Source organism: Sardina pilchardus, chromosome 2 (genome assembly GCF_963854185.1).
Source record: "Sardina pilchardus chromosome 2, fSarPil1.1, whole genome shotgun sequence".
Lineage (NCBI taxonomy): Eukaryota > Metazoa > Chordata > Actinopteri > Clupeiformes > Clupeidae > Sardina > Sardina pilchardus.
The window spans coordinates 46,267,384-46,284,892 of record NC_084995.1 but is presented as its reverse complement, the minus strand read 5'-3'; the positions used below and the strand labels follow the sequence as shown (position 1 = coordinate 46,284,892).

Here is a 17,509-nt window from a genome sequence, read left to right as displayed (position 1 = left end):
GGTTCTCATAATAATCTGCTCCATTCCAGTATAGACTTCAGGTGTGATGAGGGCAGTCATAGGGATGGGACTTCAGGTGTGATGAGGGCAGTCATAGGGATGGGGCTTCAGCTGTGATGAGGGCAGTCATAGGGATGGGACTTCAGGTGTGATGAGGGCAGTCATAGGGATGGGACTTCAGGTGTGATGAGGGCAGTCATAGGGATGGCTGATGGTAATGGTTTACCTCACCGGTGAGGTATGGGGGAAGAAAGAGAGATATAGAGTGGGTTAGTATTACTATAAGTCATGATGGTTAGTGTTAATAAGTATATCAGTGGTACTATATTATGTTATACTTATCTAGAGGTAAGAGGGAGAGTTGAAAGAGAGAGCACTTTTTTTCATCGTTTGGCTGGCCCTGCGATTTATAGTCAGGTGCGACTTAAATATGAAATGAAAGATGTTTTTGAATAATTCCGAAATGAAAGAGCCGTTATAGGCCCAACTGGGCAACTGTGCAGGCCTACCCCAGGCCACCTCTACCCTTTTCCCTCTTCATGAGGCTTATACTCCGGAGTGACTTTTTTACACAAACATGCGAGGTCCCAGACATTACACTCTAACTGTTTTAGAGAAAGAGGATGGAGTGTGTAACTGTGTGTGTGTGTGTGTGTGTGTGTGTGTGTGTGTGTGTGTGTGTGTGTGTGTGTGTGTGTGTGTGTGTAGATGGCACTGAAGTGTGCAGACATCTGTAACCCCTGCCGGCCTGCAGTCATCAGCCAACAATGGAGCCACATGGTCACTCAGGAGTTCTTCCAGCAAGGTACACACACACACACACACACACACACACACACGTACAGTACACACACACACCAGAGGTGATTGCTCATTGAGTGCAGGGGATACTCAGCCTCCTCTACAAGATCACGGAGAACTGCATCAAATAATGCCTATTATGGGCTACATTAGCAAGCCTAATATTCCAACTAGAACATGCTAAAAACGTGTTCAACTTCATGGCTATATCCTTATATAGCTATAGTTTCATTTCGCAATAAGGTTTTGGCGGTCATCTGTCGTGATTTCGCCCACCTAATACACTGCTGTGACGACACAATCCATTAAAAGCCCCATAGAGGCTCGGCTTCACTGGACTTCAATGGCACTACGGAGTGGGCTGGTCTCAGTGCAGAAAAAGCGATGTTTATTTGATACACGCCGCAAAATCGTAATTTCCCGGGAAGCCCGGCCTCTCTGGGGGTGAATGGGACAGTGGGATGGCTCGGATGCCGAGCTTCTGTATGATGATTGGAGGAACCGTCATAGTGGCTGGATTTTTTTTTGATTGACAGCATATTTCGCGATTGCACAGGAAGTTTCAACAGACGGGCTCTGGTTTCAAGTTCAGGGATGCGTGAAAGTTACGGAACCTTACAGGTTTGGCAGGTGTCGAGAGCCAAGGCTCAATTTTTTTTTATTCTATTGCAGATGTTGTACATAGCCTATCCTATCAATAAAACTGTAATGTGGAGTTACAGAGTTCGTGATTTGCTTTTGTTTCAGTAGTAGTTGTAGGCTAGCCACATAGCTCGCTATAATAACTGTGTTGCTTGGCTAAATTATGCTAATGTTTACTTGAATTTTATAAGCTATTTGATAGCCTTCCCCACCATGGGAGATTCAAAATAAAACAGCAAGGCAGATGAACGTAGAATACTCACGTACTATAACTGTAATAACTCTAGCAGGCTACCAAATAGCATATTTAATCCCCCAAAGTGAACTGGTAAAATGTAAGCTTAGTTCTAATCTAACCAAGCCAGCTGCCATGTCTCAGAACCCTAACGTGGGCTATACTATTTTGTCTATTCTGGGTTTTGAGATATATTTCCCCCTCAAATAACAATATAGCAGCAATAATATTAATTTAATAGTTGACCATTTTTATCAGAGCTTCCCCTATTCCAATGAGCAGCAACCGCCACTGACACACACACACACACACACACACACGCATCAGACACCAGAGGGTAACTGCCAGAAAAGATAAAAAGCTACATTTTCAACTATTTCAATCAAACACAAAAAAGAACCCATCAGAATTGGCAACAAGGTCTCCAAAAGTAGTAATGCTTTTCGTTATTACGTCAACGCTTTCTCTTTATATGACAAATAAACCTCCATGTGTCCTTGTATTATAAGCTGGTCAGGAACACTGAGGGTTGTTTACAGTATGGGGGTGGGAAGGATAGTGGTGATGATGATGATGATGATGATGGTGGTGGGGATGACAATTGTGATCATGAAGATGATGATGAAGGTGATTATGATATTGGTGATGATGATGATGGTGATGATGATGTTGGTGACTGGTGATGATGATGATGGTGACAGATGATGATGGTGGTGACTGATGATGATGATGGTGACGATGAAGGGCAGTTGTGTGAGGGTGGGGAGGATGATGATGGTTTGTTGTGCGAGGGGGTGATGATGATGATGATGATGATGATGATGATGATGATGATGATGATGGGCAGATGGTTTGTAAGATGTGAAGTAAAGAGCTGAATTATGGTTTGTTTGGGTTTAGTGAGGCTGTAACACTTGGGATGGTTTTGTTTTTAGTATTTAAAGGGACACTGTGTAAGATTTTCAGTTGTTTGTTACCAAAATCAACATTTCCTTGTGTAAGGTTGTGTGTACAAAACCAATTTCCAATACTGTACTAACGTTAACTTTGTTAACCGGCAAAATGAAATGTTTTATTACATGTTCGAAAGTGTGTTTTATTGGCATCACACACAAGCAATGATAATAGAGAAACGTTTCTGTTATGTTATGTTATTTCAAGTTAGTTTGCAACAACATACAAGTCCTTAGCTACCTAGCCAGCGAACATCACTAGCCATTACCATTCACTTTCCATTACTGTGCTAGCGTTAGCTAGCTAGCTCGGTTAACAGGCAAAGTGAAATGATTTATTACATGCTTGAAAGTGTGCTTTTATAGGCATCACACACAAGCAGCGACAATAGAGAAAAGTTTCTGTTTTGACTAGGAGACTGGAACTATCATCTTGGTAGATTTGCGACGAGATGAGTTGTTCTAAAACCTTGCGAATGCGACTAGCTAATGAATGCTTTGCACACCTCTGCAACGGTTTGGTCTCATCGCAGATCTTTGGTGTGAATTGGCCGTCATGTTTTTGATGTGCGATGGGTAACAGAGTATCAAAATGAAATGTTCTGAAGCTTACACGATATCCCTTTGAACACCTAAATATTGGTTTGATAAATAAGTCTCTCTCCCTCTCTCCCTCCCTCCCTCCCTCTCCCTCTCTCTTTCTCTCTCTCTCTCTTTCTGTAGGTGATATGGAGAGAACTTTAAGACTGGAGATCTCTCCTCTCTGTGACAGACATTCCAATGACATGGGCAACATCCAGACAGGTAAACACATACTGTAAACACACACACACACACACACACACACACACACACACACACACACACACAGAACAGTACATAAAGACTGATGTTTGAGCTTTGTGTGTGTGTGTGTGTGTGTGTGTGTGTGTGTGTGTGTGTGTGTGTGTGTGTGTGTGTGTGTGTGTGTGTGTGTGTGTGTGTGTGTGTGTGTGTGTGTGTGTGTGTGTGTGTGTAGGTTTTATCTCCTTTGTGGCGGAGCCTCTGTTTGTGCACTGGGCGCAGTTCTGCAAGTCGCCGCTGTCCCGCTGCATGCTGGGTAACCTGCAAGCGAATAAGCGCTACTGGAGCGGCACCGCCCCCTAGAGCCCTGGAGGTGTACTGCAGGAGTCCACGCGTCCTCCACCGCCCCCCAGAGCCCTGGAGGAGTACTGCCTCCCCTCACCCCAGTCCCTTGGGCCGCCATCCTCTCCTCTTCTCTCCGTGGCCAGATTTTATGATGTTTTATTTGTATTTATTAATTTATTAATTTCTAAGAACCTGATGAGTCTTCCATTGCCTTCTGTTGTCTTGTGCTTATCCCCTAGCCCCAAACTAGTGTGCATGTGGAATGAAATAGTCATTGAAGGTGTGTGTGTGTGTGTGTGTGTGTGTGTGTGTGTGTGCGATGGGTTTGTTATTGCCCATGAGTAAAGATTCATGTCTCACGTCTGCTATGACTAGCACCTGTGCCATGGTGTGTGTGTGTGTGTGTGTGTGACACAAGGAACTTCATGATGGAGTGTTTACAGAATGGATGTGCTACCTGTTCTATGCATTCACTTGTTCTCTCTCACTCTCTCTTTCTCTCTCCCTTTCTCTCTTTCTCTCCCTCTCACTCACTCACTCACTCACACACACACACACACACACACACTTGCTCTCTCTCTCTCTCTCTCTCTGTTTAAATATGCAGGAGGAAAGAACATCCTTGTATTACACTGTGACTTGCGGTTTTGGCATAAAACGCATAAAAACAAAACACACTCTTGCTCTTCCAAACTCAAACACACTCTTGCTCTTCCAAACTCAAACACACTCTTGCTCTTCCAAACTCATGCAATAATTAATTGCTAACGGCAATAATTTGTATTTCATTAGGATTTGACCTTTTTAGAGTTTTGTACTTTTTCCACAGTAATGTTGTAGTGTTTTGATACTCTTCCAGTTCTTGAATAAATCTTGACTGATGCTTGAGTGATGAGTGGTGCTTCTGTTTGTCTCGTGAAGGTTCTCTAAAAGCATCCCATAATATCTCTGAGCCGAGCAGGGAGGCAACAGTTAGACTGGCGGATCTGGAAACCTGCACATCTATCTCTCCTGCTTCCTGTCCACATCTTCTGGGTCCAATCACAAACTAGCTCATCAGTATCTAGCTTACAGTCACTCTATGCCCATTGATCACGCCTCTTGTGCAGTAGAAATAAAGCGCAGACTCCCCAGACTAATGTTCAATCTTAAAAGACGTATGGTGATAACCAGGCTAGCCAGTGGCATCAGAACTGCCCACACATATTAAATTACTTTGGTGTGTTTTGTAATTTGTAGGATTGGAAAAAGCAAATGCAGTGTGTAACAAAATAGTATTAGTTAGTAATTAAATAGTAGTTAGAGTATTTAAAAATACTTTAATACATAAGAAAAATTTAATTGTTTTTTCAAATGAGCCAACATTTCATCACTGTTAAATATATGACCTATAACCACGTGTGGTCTCCCTGGAAACACCTCAGTTGTGCTGTATGTGTTCACTAATTCACGGATGGGATAAATGCAGAGTTCAAATTCCTTGTATAGGCAAGTCTTTCACTTGTCATGACCCCAAGACTATTGCAGGAGTCTTACTGCCTCTCAGTCTGGGATTTTGTCTTGTCGTCTTGATTTGAACTTTGGTCATGTCTTTATTTAGTGTCTTGTAATTGTAAGTCTTTAAGGAACACTTCACTGTTTTTTCATATTAAACTATGTTATTCCCTTAATTAAGACGAGTTGATACATACCTCTCACATTTCAATGCGTGCTCTCACTGGCTCTGGCGCGCGGCTCAACTTTGATAGCATTTAGCTAGCCCAATGCATTCATTAGGATCCAAACAGAGATGAAGTTAGAAGTGACCAAACACCTCCATGTTTTCCCTATTAAAATACAGTTACACGAGTAGTCACACGACCAAGTATGGTGAGACAAAATAAAACGTGGTGCATTTCTAAGCAGGCAAAAGGGATAACTATATTGTGTGGCGGAATAACATGAGAAACATAACATTGTTTCCAGTAGGCCTGTCTGCCTGTTTGATTTGCATTGAGCTCAATGAGCATCAAACAGGCTAATAGGCCTACTGGAAAAAGCACCATGCCAATCTTTAGCTATGGTGAAGGGTATGTGATGATGTGGGGCTATTTTAATTCCAACAGCCAAGGGAACTTTATCAGGATGCATCATATCCTGGATCCATGAAATAGCTGGCCTTAAAAACTGAAAATCTGCCTGCCACTAACCCTATGTGCTAAATTCCCATAGGGTTACATAGGGGGTCAAATACTTCCTTCCCCCTAGCATTTAGGAAGAACATTTATTTATTTACATTCTTCAATCACAAAGAAAATTGGTGTACTTAGCGTTTTTTGAATTAAGACATTAAGATCAATTGTCAAATGATGATTTTATATTCCTCTTTTTAAGCAACTTTAGCATGGTATCAAATACATTTTCTCCCCACTGTATATCAAATACGGAATACACACACACACACACACACACACACACACACACACACACACACACACACACACACACACACACACACACACACACACACACACACAGTAAAAGATATAGACTGGACACTCTAGTAGTGTATGGGTTCCGCTATTATAGTCTATTACCAGAGAATCTCTATAATAGACTGGACAGTGGGTTCCGCGCTTATGCGCAGCTTGGGCGCAACATGATTGTCTTGATGGAACAAACTGCTCGGCGCTGCAAGAGCGCCACCGAGTGGCCGCTTGATGTGCTTCTCCCGTTTCGTGTCCAATCAGAGCGCCAGATGTCTAATAGAAGGGAATGTGAGGAGGAACATAAACAATGTGAATAAAACCTGACGTCGCCCACCTCTGGATTCAGCAAACGCCCACGCGCACGCTATCGGTGAGGTGTGTCGGAGAGTGAGCTCGAGGGTCGAAGACTGAGCTCGTGTCGTCTGTGACCGGGTGGGTGTGGCGAAGGGCAGGTAGGATGCTGAGTTGAGCCGCGTTCCGTTGTTCCGTAGCGTTGTTATGATGAGTAACCGACATAAGGGCAGGAATAACGAATAACGGAGGTCTGCTCTGCCATCACCTCGTAACAGCTGTCAATATACGGATGTGAATCCAATACGTGACGTTATAACGGCCCACTCTCCCCCGTGTGGATGGATGGGTACGTCTGTGTGTCTGTGTGTCTGTGTGTGTGTATGTGTGTGTGTGTGTGTGTGTGTGTGTGTGTGTGTGTGTGTGTGTGTCCGTGTGTCCGTATGCTAGAGCATGGGCGCGGAGCCGGACGCGCTCGCGGTGGCCCAACAGCTCCGGGAGCTCGCGGCTGACCCTCTGAACAGGCGCGCGATCGTGGAGGACCGGGGCTGCCTACCGGGACTCATCCTGCTGCTGGACCACAACAGCCCACAGGTGGTCTACACCACGCTACAGGTGTGTGTGTGTGTGTGTGTATGTGTGTGTGTGTGTGTGTGTGTGTGTGTGTGTCTGTGTATGTGGTCTACACCACGCTACAGGTGTGTGTGTGTGTGTGTGTGGGTCTCTCTCTCTGTGTGTGTGTGTGTGTGTGTGTGTGTGTGTGTGTGTGTAATGTATGGTGTGTGTGTGTGTGTGTGTGTGTGTAATGTATGGTGTGTGTATGTGTGATGTATGGTGTGTGTGTGTGTGTGTGTGTGTGTGTGTGTGTGTGTGTGTGTGTGTGTGTGTGTGTGATGTATGGTGTGTGTGTGTGAGTGATACATTGTGTGAGTGTGTGTGTGTAATGTATGGTGTGTGTGTGTGTGTGTGATATATGGTGTGTGTGTGTGTGTGTGTGTGTGTGTGTGATATATGGTGTGTGTGTGTGTGTGTGTGTGTGTAATGTATGGTGTGTGTGTGTGTGTGTGTGTGTGTGTGTGTGTGTGTGTGTGTGTGTGTGTGTGTGTGTGTGTGTGCGTAATGTATGGTGTGTGTGTGTGTGTGTGTGTGTGTGTAGGCGCTGAGGTTCCTAGCCGAGTGCCGCTCTAACCGGGAGAAGATGAGGACTGAGCTGGGAATGATGCTCAGCCTACAGAACGTCACACACAAGTAAGTGTGTGTGTGTGTGTGTGTCTCATTAAGCTGATATTGTGTGTTTGTATGTGTGTGCGTGTGTGTGTGTGTCCATCTCCCCAATGCTGAACTCTATATGTGTGTGTGTGTGCGTGTGTGTGTCCATCTCCCCAATGCTGAACTCTATGTGTGTGTGTGTGCGTGTGTGTGTGTCCATCTCCCCAATGCTGAACTCTATATGTGTGTGTGTGCGTGTGTGTGTGTCCATCTCCCCAATGCTGAACTCTATATGTGTGTGTGTGCGTGTGTCCATCTCCCCAATGCTGAACTCTATATGTGTGTGTGTGCGTGTGTCCATCTCCTCAATGCTGAACTCTATATGTGTGTGCGTGTGTGAAATGCGACCGAAGACCAAAAAAAAAAAAAAAGAACGGCTTCTGAAATAGCCAATAACAGAGACAGGTCAATGTGTGTGTGTGTGTGTGTGTGTCCATCTCCCCAGTGCTGAACTCTATGTGTGTGTGTGTGTGAAATGGCCAATGACAGAGACAGGTCGTCCGTAAGTTCTTAAAAGGCTGCTAGATCCCGTGATCGTTGTCAGAGCTGTGTGTGCGCTTGTGTTTGTGCGTGGTAAGGTATGGTAAGGTAAGGTACATTTATTTGTGTGTGTGTGTGTGTGTGTGTGCAGGGGGGCCAGTCCCGGGGAGACGTGTGTTGGCTGCAGAGGTGCTGAACTCTGTCTGTGTGTGTGTGTGTGTGTGTGCGTGTGTGTGTGCAGGGGGGCCAGTCCTGGGGAGACGTGTGTGTTGAACTCTATGTGTGTGTGTGTGTGTGTGTGTGTGTGTGTGTATGTGTGTGTGTGTGTGTGTGTGCAGGGGGGCCAGTCCCGGGGAGACGTGTGTGTTGAACTCTATGTGTGTGTGTGTGTGTGTGTGTGTGTGTGTGTGTGTGCAGGGGGGCCAGTCCCGGGGAGACGTGTGTGTTGAACTCTATGTGTGTGTGTGTGTGTGTGTGTGTGTGTGTGTGTGTGCAGGGGGGCCAGTCCTGGAGAGACGTGTGTGTTGGCTGCAGAGGTGCTGAACTCTGTCTGTGTGTGTGTGTGTGTGTGTGTGTGTGTGTCTGTGTGTGTGTGTGTGTGTGTGTGTGTGTGTGTGTGTGTGTGTGTGTGTGTGTGTGTGTGCAGGGGGGCCAGTCCCGGGGAGACGTGTGTGTTGGCTGCAGAGGTGCTGGAGCGGCTCCGGGCCGCGTGTGAGGAGGAGGAGGAGGAGGAAGGGGCGGAGCTTCCCTACAGCTGCCGACGCCCTCGCTTCTTCCTGGGCAACGCCAACAAGCGCGCCAAAACACTCACCCTGCACATCAACGGCCTCGACGACACGGTACGCGTGTGTGTGTGTGTGTGTGTGTGTGTGTGTGTGTGTGTGTGTGTGTGTGTGTGTGTGTGTGTGTGTGTTGGGGTGGAACGGCACATTCATTCATATTGCACCGAAACGTTTTGCGTTGGGTGATTTCCTATGGCGAGCAGTGGCACCCACAAGAGACGTCTCTTTAACGTTTAACTTCCGTTTCCTAGTCAGTTCCAGCAGTACAGGTGAGAGTGGTGGCTACGACTGGTCAGGTACATACAGGTGAGAGTGGTGGATACGACTGTGTGTCGGCGTTGTTTTTATCAGTTGTTGGGTGTGTGAGGGGAAACACATTGAACATGCTAACAGCTAACGCACTAATGCACATGTGACCCGATCGCTCACGTAGGTCCACCAATCACACTAATGCACATGTGACCCCATCACTCACGTAGGTCCACCAATCACACTAATGCACATGTGACCCGATCGCTCACGTAGGTCCACCAATCACACTAATGCACATGTGACCCCATCACTCACGTAGGTCCACCAATCACACTAATGCACATGTGACCCCATCGCTCACGTAGGTCCACCAATCACTGGAACGAGACAAAAACATCTTCACCTGCCTGTAGGACCAACACTTCTGGCTTAAAAGGATTCTGTAGTGACCAAGAGCGGCGTAAAGCGTGTGGTGATGACCTTTGTGTCGGGGTAACGTGACCTTTGTGTCGGGGTAATGTGACCTTTGTGTCGGGGTAACGTGACCTTTGTGTCGGGGTAATGTGACCTTTGTGTCGGGGTAACGTGACCTTTGTGTCGGGGTAACGTGACCTTTGTGTCGGGGTGACGTGACCTTTGTGTCGGGGTAATGTGACCTTTGTGTCGGGGTAATCTGACCTTTGTGTCGGGGTAACGTGACCTTTATGTCGTGACCTTTGTGTTAGGGTAACGTGACCTTTGTGTCGGGGTAACGTGACCTTTATGTCGTGACCTTTGTGTTAGGGTAACGTGACCTTTGTGTCGGGGTAACGTGACCTTTATGTCGTGACCTTTGTGTAAGGGTAACGTGACCTTTGTGTCGGGGTAACGTGACCTTTGTGTCGGGGTGACGTGACCTTTGTGTTAGGGTGACGTGACCTTTGTGTTAGGGTAATGTGACCTTTGTGTCGGGGTAACGTGACCTTTGTGTAACTTGTGCTCTCACATGAAGAGCTGGTAGGAAGTGTTAAGTGTTAACGCTAACCAGGATAATAAACAAACCATGGCAACGGTAAAGTTACGTGACTTGTGACACGTGTAGGCTAGTCCGTTCAGGAAATGAAAACTATTTTAAAGAAAGCAAAATAATGTGACATTTTCAGTTGTTAGTAGATTATTACTGCCCTGATGAAAAAAACAGCCTGACCAGCTAAAGGTGGTTTGCTGGTTGACCAGCTTGTTAACCAGTGCTGTCTGAACCGAGGTATGAGGTGTGTGTGTGTGTGTGTGTGTGTGTACCGTGCTGTCTGAACCGAGGTATGAGGTGTGTGTGTGTGTGTGTGTACCGTGCTGTCTGAACCGAGGTGTGTGTGTGTGTGTGTGTGTGTGTACCGTGCTGTCTGAACCGAGGTATGAGGTGTGTGTGTGTGTGTACCGTGCTGTCTGAACCGAGGTATGAGGTGTGTGTGTGTGTGTGTGTGTGTGTGTGTGTGTGTATCGTGCTGTCTGAACCGAGGTGTGTGTGTGTGTGTGTGTGTGTGTGTGTACCGTGCTGTCTGAACCGAGGTATGAGGTGTGTGTGTGTGTACCGTGCTGTCTGAACCAAGGTATGAGGTGTGTGTGTGTGTGTACCGTGCTGTCTGAACCGAGATATGAGGTGTGTGTGTGTGTGTGTGTACCGTGCTGTCTGAACCGAGGTATGAGCCGAACTGTGTGTGTGTGTGCACCGTTCCACCCCAGTGTGTGTGGGCAACGGCAACAAGTGTGCCGAAACACTCACACTGCACATGCATATTTGAGTTTGTGTGTGTGTGTGTGTGTGTGTGTGGACTGTGAGACTGGTTCCGTGTGTGTGTGTGTGTGTGTGTGTGTGTGTGTGTGTGTTAATAGCCTAAATGTTATTCAATTGTTGTAAGTCGCTTTGGCCAAATGTAATGTATGTAAATGTAAAATTGTGTTTGTATTGTGTGTGTGTGTGTTTATGTGTGTGTGTGTACGTGCGTGCGTGTGAGTGTGTGTGCGTGCGTATGCACGTGTGTGTGTGTGTGTATATGCACGTGCGTGCATGTGTGTGAGTGTGTGTACGTGTGTGTGTGTACGTGCGTGCGTGCGTGTATGCACGTGCGTGCGTGCGTCTATGCACGTGCGTGTGTGTGTGTGTGTGTGTGTGTGTGTGTACGTGCGTGCGTATGTGTGTGTGAGTGTGTGTACGTGTGTGTGTGTATGTAGGCCCGTAGGAGTGTGTGTGAGGAGGCGCTGCTGAAGGTCAGAGGGGTCATCAGCTTCACCTTCCAAATGGAGCTCAAGAGATGCATCATCCGCATCAGATCTGACCTCACCGCAGAGGTACACACACACACACACACACACACACACACACCCTCACAGCAGAGGTACACACACACACACACACACACACACACCTCACAGCAGAGGTACACACACACACACACCTCACAGCAGAGATACACACACACACACACACACACCTCACAGCAGAGGTACACACACACACACACACACACACACCTCACAGCAGAGATACACACACACACACACACACACACCTCACAGCAGAGGTACACACACACACACACTATACATGCTGTAGACCACAGACACGCTGCATTGATGTGTGTGTGTGTGTGTGTGTGTGTGTGTGTGTGTGTGTGTGTGTGTTTCCAGACTCTAGGTGCAGCCATCTCTTCCACTGGAGTCCTTACTGCTCAACAGGTGGTGAAGAGGGAGGATGGTTCAGAGGTCAGATCTTTACCAAAGAAATATCTACTAATAATATCTACAAATATCTACAAATATCTACTAATATCTACTAATAATATCTACAAATATCTACTAATAATATCTACAAATATCTACAAATATCTACTAATATCTACTAATAATATCTACAAATATCTACTAATAATATCTACAAATATCTACTAATATCTACTAATAATATCTACAAATATCTACTAATAATATCTACAAATATCTACTAATATCTACAAATATCTACTAATAATGGATTTAAGATTAGAAATGTCTACTAATAATGGATTTAAGATTAGAAATGTCTACTAATAATGGATTTAAGATAAGAAATGTCTACTAATAATGGATTTAAGATTAGAAATATCTACTAATAATGGATTTAAGATTAGAAATGTCTCATAATAATAGATTTAAAAGAGGTAATAACAGACCAGACATGACTGAACAGAGACCACAAATAAGGAAATGGAGGACATATCCACATCAGTCTCTATCAACACAAGTGTGTTTCATAGGCCAGGATCATTGGGCTCTAAGGCTGATTGCCAACATTATACTGTAGCTGAAGCCTACTGTAGAAGATGCAGTCAGTCTCTAGAGATCAACATTATAGCTGCAGTCAGTCATTAAAGATCAACATTATAGATGCAGTCAGTCATTAAAGATCAACATTATAGCTGAAGTCTACTATGCAGTCGGTCATTAAAGATCACCATTATAGCTGAAGCCTACTACCGGTATGCAGTCAGTTATTAAAGATCAACATTATAGCTGAAGTCTACTATGCAGTCGGTCATTAAAGATCAACATTATAGCTGAAGTCTGCTATGCAGTCGGTCATTAAAGATCACCATTATAGCTGAAGCCTACTATGCAGTCAGTCATTAAAGATCAACATTATAGATGCAGTCAGTCATTAAAGATCAACATTATAGATGAAGTCTACTATGCAGTCAGTCATTAAAGATCAACATTATAGCTGCAGTCAGTCATTAAAGATCAACATTATAGCTGAAGTCTACTATGCAGTCAGTCATTAAAGATCAACATTATAGCTGCAGTCAGTCATTAAAGATCAACATTATAGCTGAAGTCTACTATGCAGTCGGTCATTAAAGATCAACATTATAGCTGCAGCCTACTATGCAGTCAGTCATTAAAAATCAACATTATAGATGAAGCCTACTGTAGAAGATGCAGTCGGTCATTAAAGATCACACTAACAGTAGATATCTGACATGGGGATTTGAAAAACTGTTCCAAACACACATCCGAATCTGGAAGTCTTTGTACTAGAAACATATAAGTGACACCATTAGACACTTTGAATCTTCCAGTTTCCAAATACATATGTTTTAAAAGAGAATGTATCAATGGAACTTTGTAAAAACAATAAAAGAAAATCCTAGGATTTTCACCTATTATATTATACCTCTATATTTATAGTGTGTGTTTTACCTTTGAAAAATGTTTTTTTTAAATAGTTGTGTTTACCCTGAATTATAATAAAAGGTAATTTCATTACATCCACTTAACTCTCATATCATTATTGTTTAGGTCTTCTAGAGTATAACCATATGTGCCACTTTTGCATAGATGTTTTAAGTTACTTGTATTTATTTCTTTAATTTAAAAATGAAAAAAATTAAAAAATGTCAGGGTATAGCAGACTGCCTCCTAGTGTCTGAAATGCCCCCGGACTTCTGAGTATTAAAGATCACACTTAAATAGATATCCGACCTTACAGATCACACTTAAATAGATATCCGACATTACAGATCACACTTAGATAAATATCCGACATTACAGATCACACTTAGATAGATATCCGACATCACAGATCACACTGAAATAGATATCCGACATTACAGATCACACTTAGATATCCAACATTAAAGATCACACTCAGATATCCGACATTAGAGATCACACTTAGATGTCCGACATTACAGAACACACTTAAATAGATAAGATCACACTTAGATATCCGACATTAGAGATCACATTACAGATCACACTTAGATATCCGACATTAGAGAACACACTTAGATATCCGACATTACAGAACACAAATAGATAAGATCACACTTAGATATCCGACATTACAGATCACACTTAGATATCCGACATTAAAGATCACACTTAGATATCCGACATTAGAGATCACACTTAGATATCCGACATTACAGAACACACTTAGATATCCGACATTACAGAACACACTTAGATATCCGACATTACAGATCACACTTAGATATCCGACATTACAGAACACAAATAGATAAGATCACACTTAGATATCCGACATTACAGAACACATATCCGACACTAAAGACTAGTCACTGTACAAACCGCATCCTGTGTGTATACTGTGTGTATACTGTGTGTATCTACTGTATCTATGTCTGTTTTTGAGTGAAGGCCGACGTGAGGATTTGTTTTCTCAGCTCGAGGTGTTCCTCAAAAAATCTTTTTCGGCAGATCTGGTGTGTGTCCATCAGGGTACTTGCTGATGCTGTGTGTTTGTGTGTGTGTGTTGCAGGTGCTGATCCCTTGTGTGCCAGACGAGTGTGTGTGTGCGGTCCAGGGTGTGTGTTTGCCGGAGTACCTGCCGGAGGACGAGAGTCCGGCGGTGGAAGCGGCCCGTGCCGTCAGCGGAAAACCCACCAATCCAGACGGAGCAGGCTGGGTCAACACCGCCACCAACTTCCTGTCCCGCTCTTTCTACTGGTGACCATTTCCTGTTTGGGTTTTTCTACCAGGGACAACTTTCTTCTCCACTGATGACCACTTCCTGCTCCAAATCTACACTGATGACCACTTCCTCTTCCGCCTGTATACTGATGACCCTGTTCACCTTTCTACTGCAGCGCATTCCAGTTTTTTGCAGACTGTACTTCCTGTCTGCTGTGTCCCACACACACTCTCAGACTGGACTAAAGTACCGATCATGGATATCCTGATTATGTCTGTCTGTAGGCTAGTTGTGTTTCTGTCAGGATTGTGACTACAAATGTGTTTCTTAGTTGTGTGTGTGATTGTGAGGTATATCATGTGTCTGTGTGAGTGTGTTGGTCTGTCTGTGAGATGCATGTAGTGTGTGTGTTTGTGAGTTGTGTGTAACACGTAAAGGCCCCCTCTGTGAGTCACTGTTTTAAGGTGAAGCCCGTTAGCTCTTTAGTGCGTTAGCTGGGTTAGCCCTCTCGGGTGCGGATTCAGTGGCTGTTACCATCGTTAGCTCTTTAGCGCGCTAGCTGGGTTAGCCCTCTCGGGTGCGGATTCAGTGGCTGTTACCATCGTTAGCTCTTTAGCGCGCTAGCTGGGTTAGCCCTCTCGGGTGCGGATTCAGTGGCTGTTACCATCGTTAGCTCTTTAGCGCGTTAGCTGGGTTAGCCCTCTCGGGTGCGGATTCAGTGGCTCATTGCCAAACTGAATTGTGGTTGATGCAACGAGAAGTTGAGAAACTTTCAACTTGTTAAACTGCAGCACAGGTGCCAGCCAATCAGATCATGGTTAGGCAAATGATGGTGGACCCTCAGTAGATGGTCCAAGATGGTCGCATTTGCAAGTATAATGTGTTGGGCTTTTTAAAGCTTAGATTTGTACAAGTTAGCAAGAAATAGACACTGTACAATATATATATAAAACATTGTGACTCAAATGATTGTCGTGATTTGTGATTTTTTGAGCCAAATATCTACCGTCAGCAAGTTAGCAAGCAAACTACCCCCCATTGCCAGCTGGCTGTTGCCATGACAATCTAAGCTACACTTCCCTGAACAGCGGAGTAGAGGATCGTGTCTATGAGAACAGAGCAGCCGTCTGTTAAAGCTCAATGCTACGTGTGTTGTCGCCACAGTGTACACGTTTTAAAAAGCAAGTTGCAGGTAGCAAACCCAGGCACACTTCTGCAGGTGGCAAACCCAGTCACACACACTGGCCCAATCCCAATGTCAGCCCTAAAGACTAAGAACTAAAGACTCACAGACTTAATTGATCTCAGGTGCTAAGTGAGTGAGTGTGTGAGGCCACATAGACTCAGATAGGTATTTGGGATTGGGACAGCACTTCACGAGATCACATGTACCTTGGCGATGTTTACTAACAAAGACGTTGCTAACATTTGCACCATGTACGTGTGTCGTGCGTGCTGTTGTTTACCTTCATTTCCGGATTTTTCTATGATCTCCGCGGTAAACGTCACAACACTTTGAACTGTGGGTAATTCCCTTAAGTTAAGTCTGCACCGATGCAGACTCATGGAAAGGGCTCGATAAGTCTGTACTCAAACCCTCCCGCCCGTTGTAATTCGACATTGGGACAGCCCTAAACCCTTACGAATTTCGCGAGAACGCGCACCAAAGTCCGTGAGTTCGTGAGTCCGGACATTGGGATTGGGCCACACACACACACACACACACACACCCAGGCACACTTCTGTTCTTTCCGGCACATATAGTGCCTTCAGGCCACATCGGATTTTCAGAAATTCTGACCTCTGATAGCGGAAAAATGACAAGAACGCAAAGTCGCATTTTTTGCTCAGAGACTTTGTGCGGAAGTCTTGTGCCCCGAGGTGTCCAGCTTGACGTCACTATCATCTTCTCCAACCACGACGGCCTCCCTTGCAACAACACAAGAGCCACATTTCACTCTTATTACAAATAGGCAAGGTATTTTATCGCTAAATTAACACTACAGATGGAAACACTCACCCTAGATATCTTCCTTCTTGCTCAGACATACAGTAGTAAGCCGTTTATATTATTGTAATTTACGCCTTTCCTGTATTTGCTTTCAGAGCTCATCCACGTTTTTTTGGAGGTCGTGATTTTTAAAGGTCGTGTTGCAGGTTAATCACTACTGTTGATTAATGGGAACATAAAATACTCAAGACATGTACATCATTTTAAAAAAATCTCCAAATGTTGTTAAAGGGCAGTTTTTGTGGTTTTTGGTATTTGCTGGATTTTAACGTAATTCGGTGATGACACGTTGAGGCCGGGCTCATTCATCTGAATGTGCTCCTTTGGAAATCGCAGTTACACTTTCAACATAAAGTTTGTATATTTAGAATTTTGTCACAATTCATATCACAGCTACCTAAGGGTTTACCAAACAACGTTGTCCGATTTCAATTTAATACATTTTTCTGAATTTGGGGAGGTCTCGTTATGGAGGCTATGTTTCCCATTCATTCCTATGAAAAAGGTTGTGGTTACACTTTCAACATAAAGTTTATATACGGTATTCACACTTTGAATTTCGTCACAGCATTGATATCACAGCCACCTTAAAGGTTAACGAAAATAACAATGTCGTCCAATTTTAGTGTAATGCATTGACACAATTTTTGTTTCTGACAGTTAAAATGGCAATGACATGCTAATCGAGATGAGCATTTCAACACCAGTAGTTGGTTTAAACTTTGCAGATCTGTTTTAACACTGATTA

At 44.3% G+C, this 17,509-nt stretch overlaps 2 protein-coding genes across 4 annotated transcripts in view; both read left to right on the top strand.

Moving 5' to 3' along the window:
• LOC134075257 (high affinity cAMP-specific 3',5'-cyclic phosphodiesterase 7A-like) overlaps positions 1-4,647 on the top strand; it is a 35,326-nt gene extending 30,679 nt beyond the window's left edge. For both annotated transcript variants that reach the window (XM_062530826.1, XM_062530827.1), the window contains 3 exons: positions 709-805; positions 3,355-3,435; positions 3,650-4,647. In XM_062530826.1, the coding sequence (XP_062386810.1) occupies positions 709-805; positions 3,355-3,435; positions 3,650-3,777 (306 nt within the window). In that variant the 3' untranslated portion in view covers positions 3,778-4,647. The remainder of the gene's footprint in view (positions 1-708; positions 806-3,354; positions 3,436-3,649) is intronic.
• A 1,849-nt stretch (positions 4,648-6,496) lies between these two features.
• Positions 6,497-15,754, top strand: LOC134075255 (armadillo repeat-containing protein 1-like). Of its 2 annotated transcripts, none has more exons than XM_062530825.1 (7): positions 6,497-6,659; positions 6,969-7,133; positions 7,675-7,766; positions 8,914-9,106; positions 11,510-11,626; positions 11,966-12,040; positions 14,598-15,754. In XM_062530825.1, exons 2-7 carry the CDS (start codon positions 6,972-6,974, stop codon positions 14,787-14,789), a joined length of 831 nt encoding a protein of 276 aa, XP_062386809.1. In that variant the 5' UTR covers positions 6,497-6,659; positions 6,969-6,971; the 3' UTR covers positions 14,790-15,754. The 2 variants fall into 2 exon arrangements, with proteins under 2 accessions (XP_062386809.1, XP_062386808.1); XM_062530824.1 differs by having other exon boundaries at positions 6,497-6,679; positions 14,598-15,749.
• The last annotated feature ends 1,755 nt before the right edge of the window (positions 15,755-17,509 follow it).

Bases quoted from the DNA above. Each gene is read 5' to 3' on its own strand.
- LOC134075255 (XM_062530825.1), top strand. From the start codon at position 6,972: ATGGGCGCGGAGCCGGACGCGCTCGCGGTGGCCCAACAGCTCCGGGAG. The intron at 7,134-7,674 runs GTGTGTGTGTGT...GTGTGTGTGTAG, and splicing joins TGGTCTACACCACGCTACAG to GCGCTGAGGTTCCTAGCCGA. The intron at 9,107-11,509 runs GTACGCGTGTGT...GTGTGTATGTAG, and splicing joins TCAACGGCCTCGACGACACG to GCCCGTAGGAGTGTGTGTGA.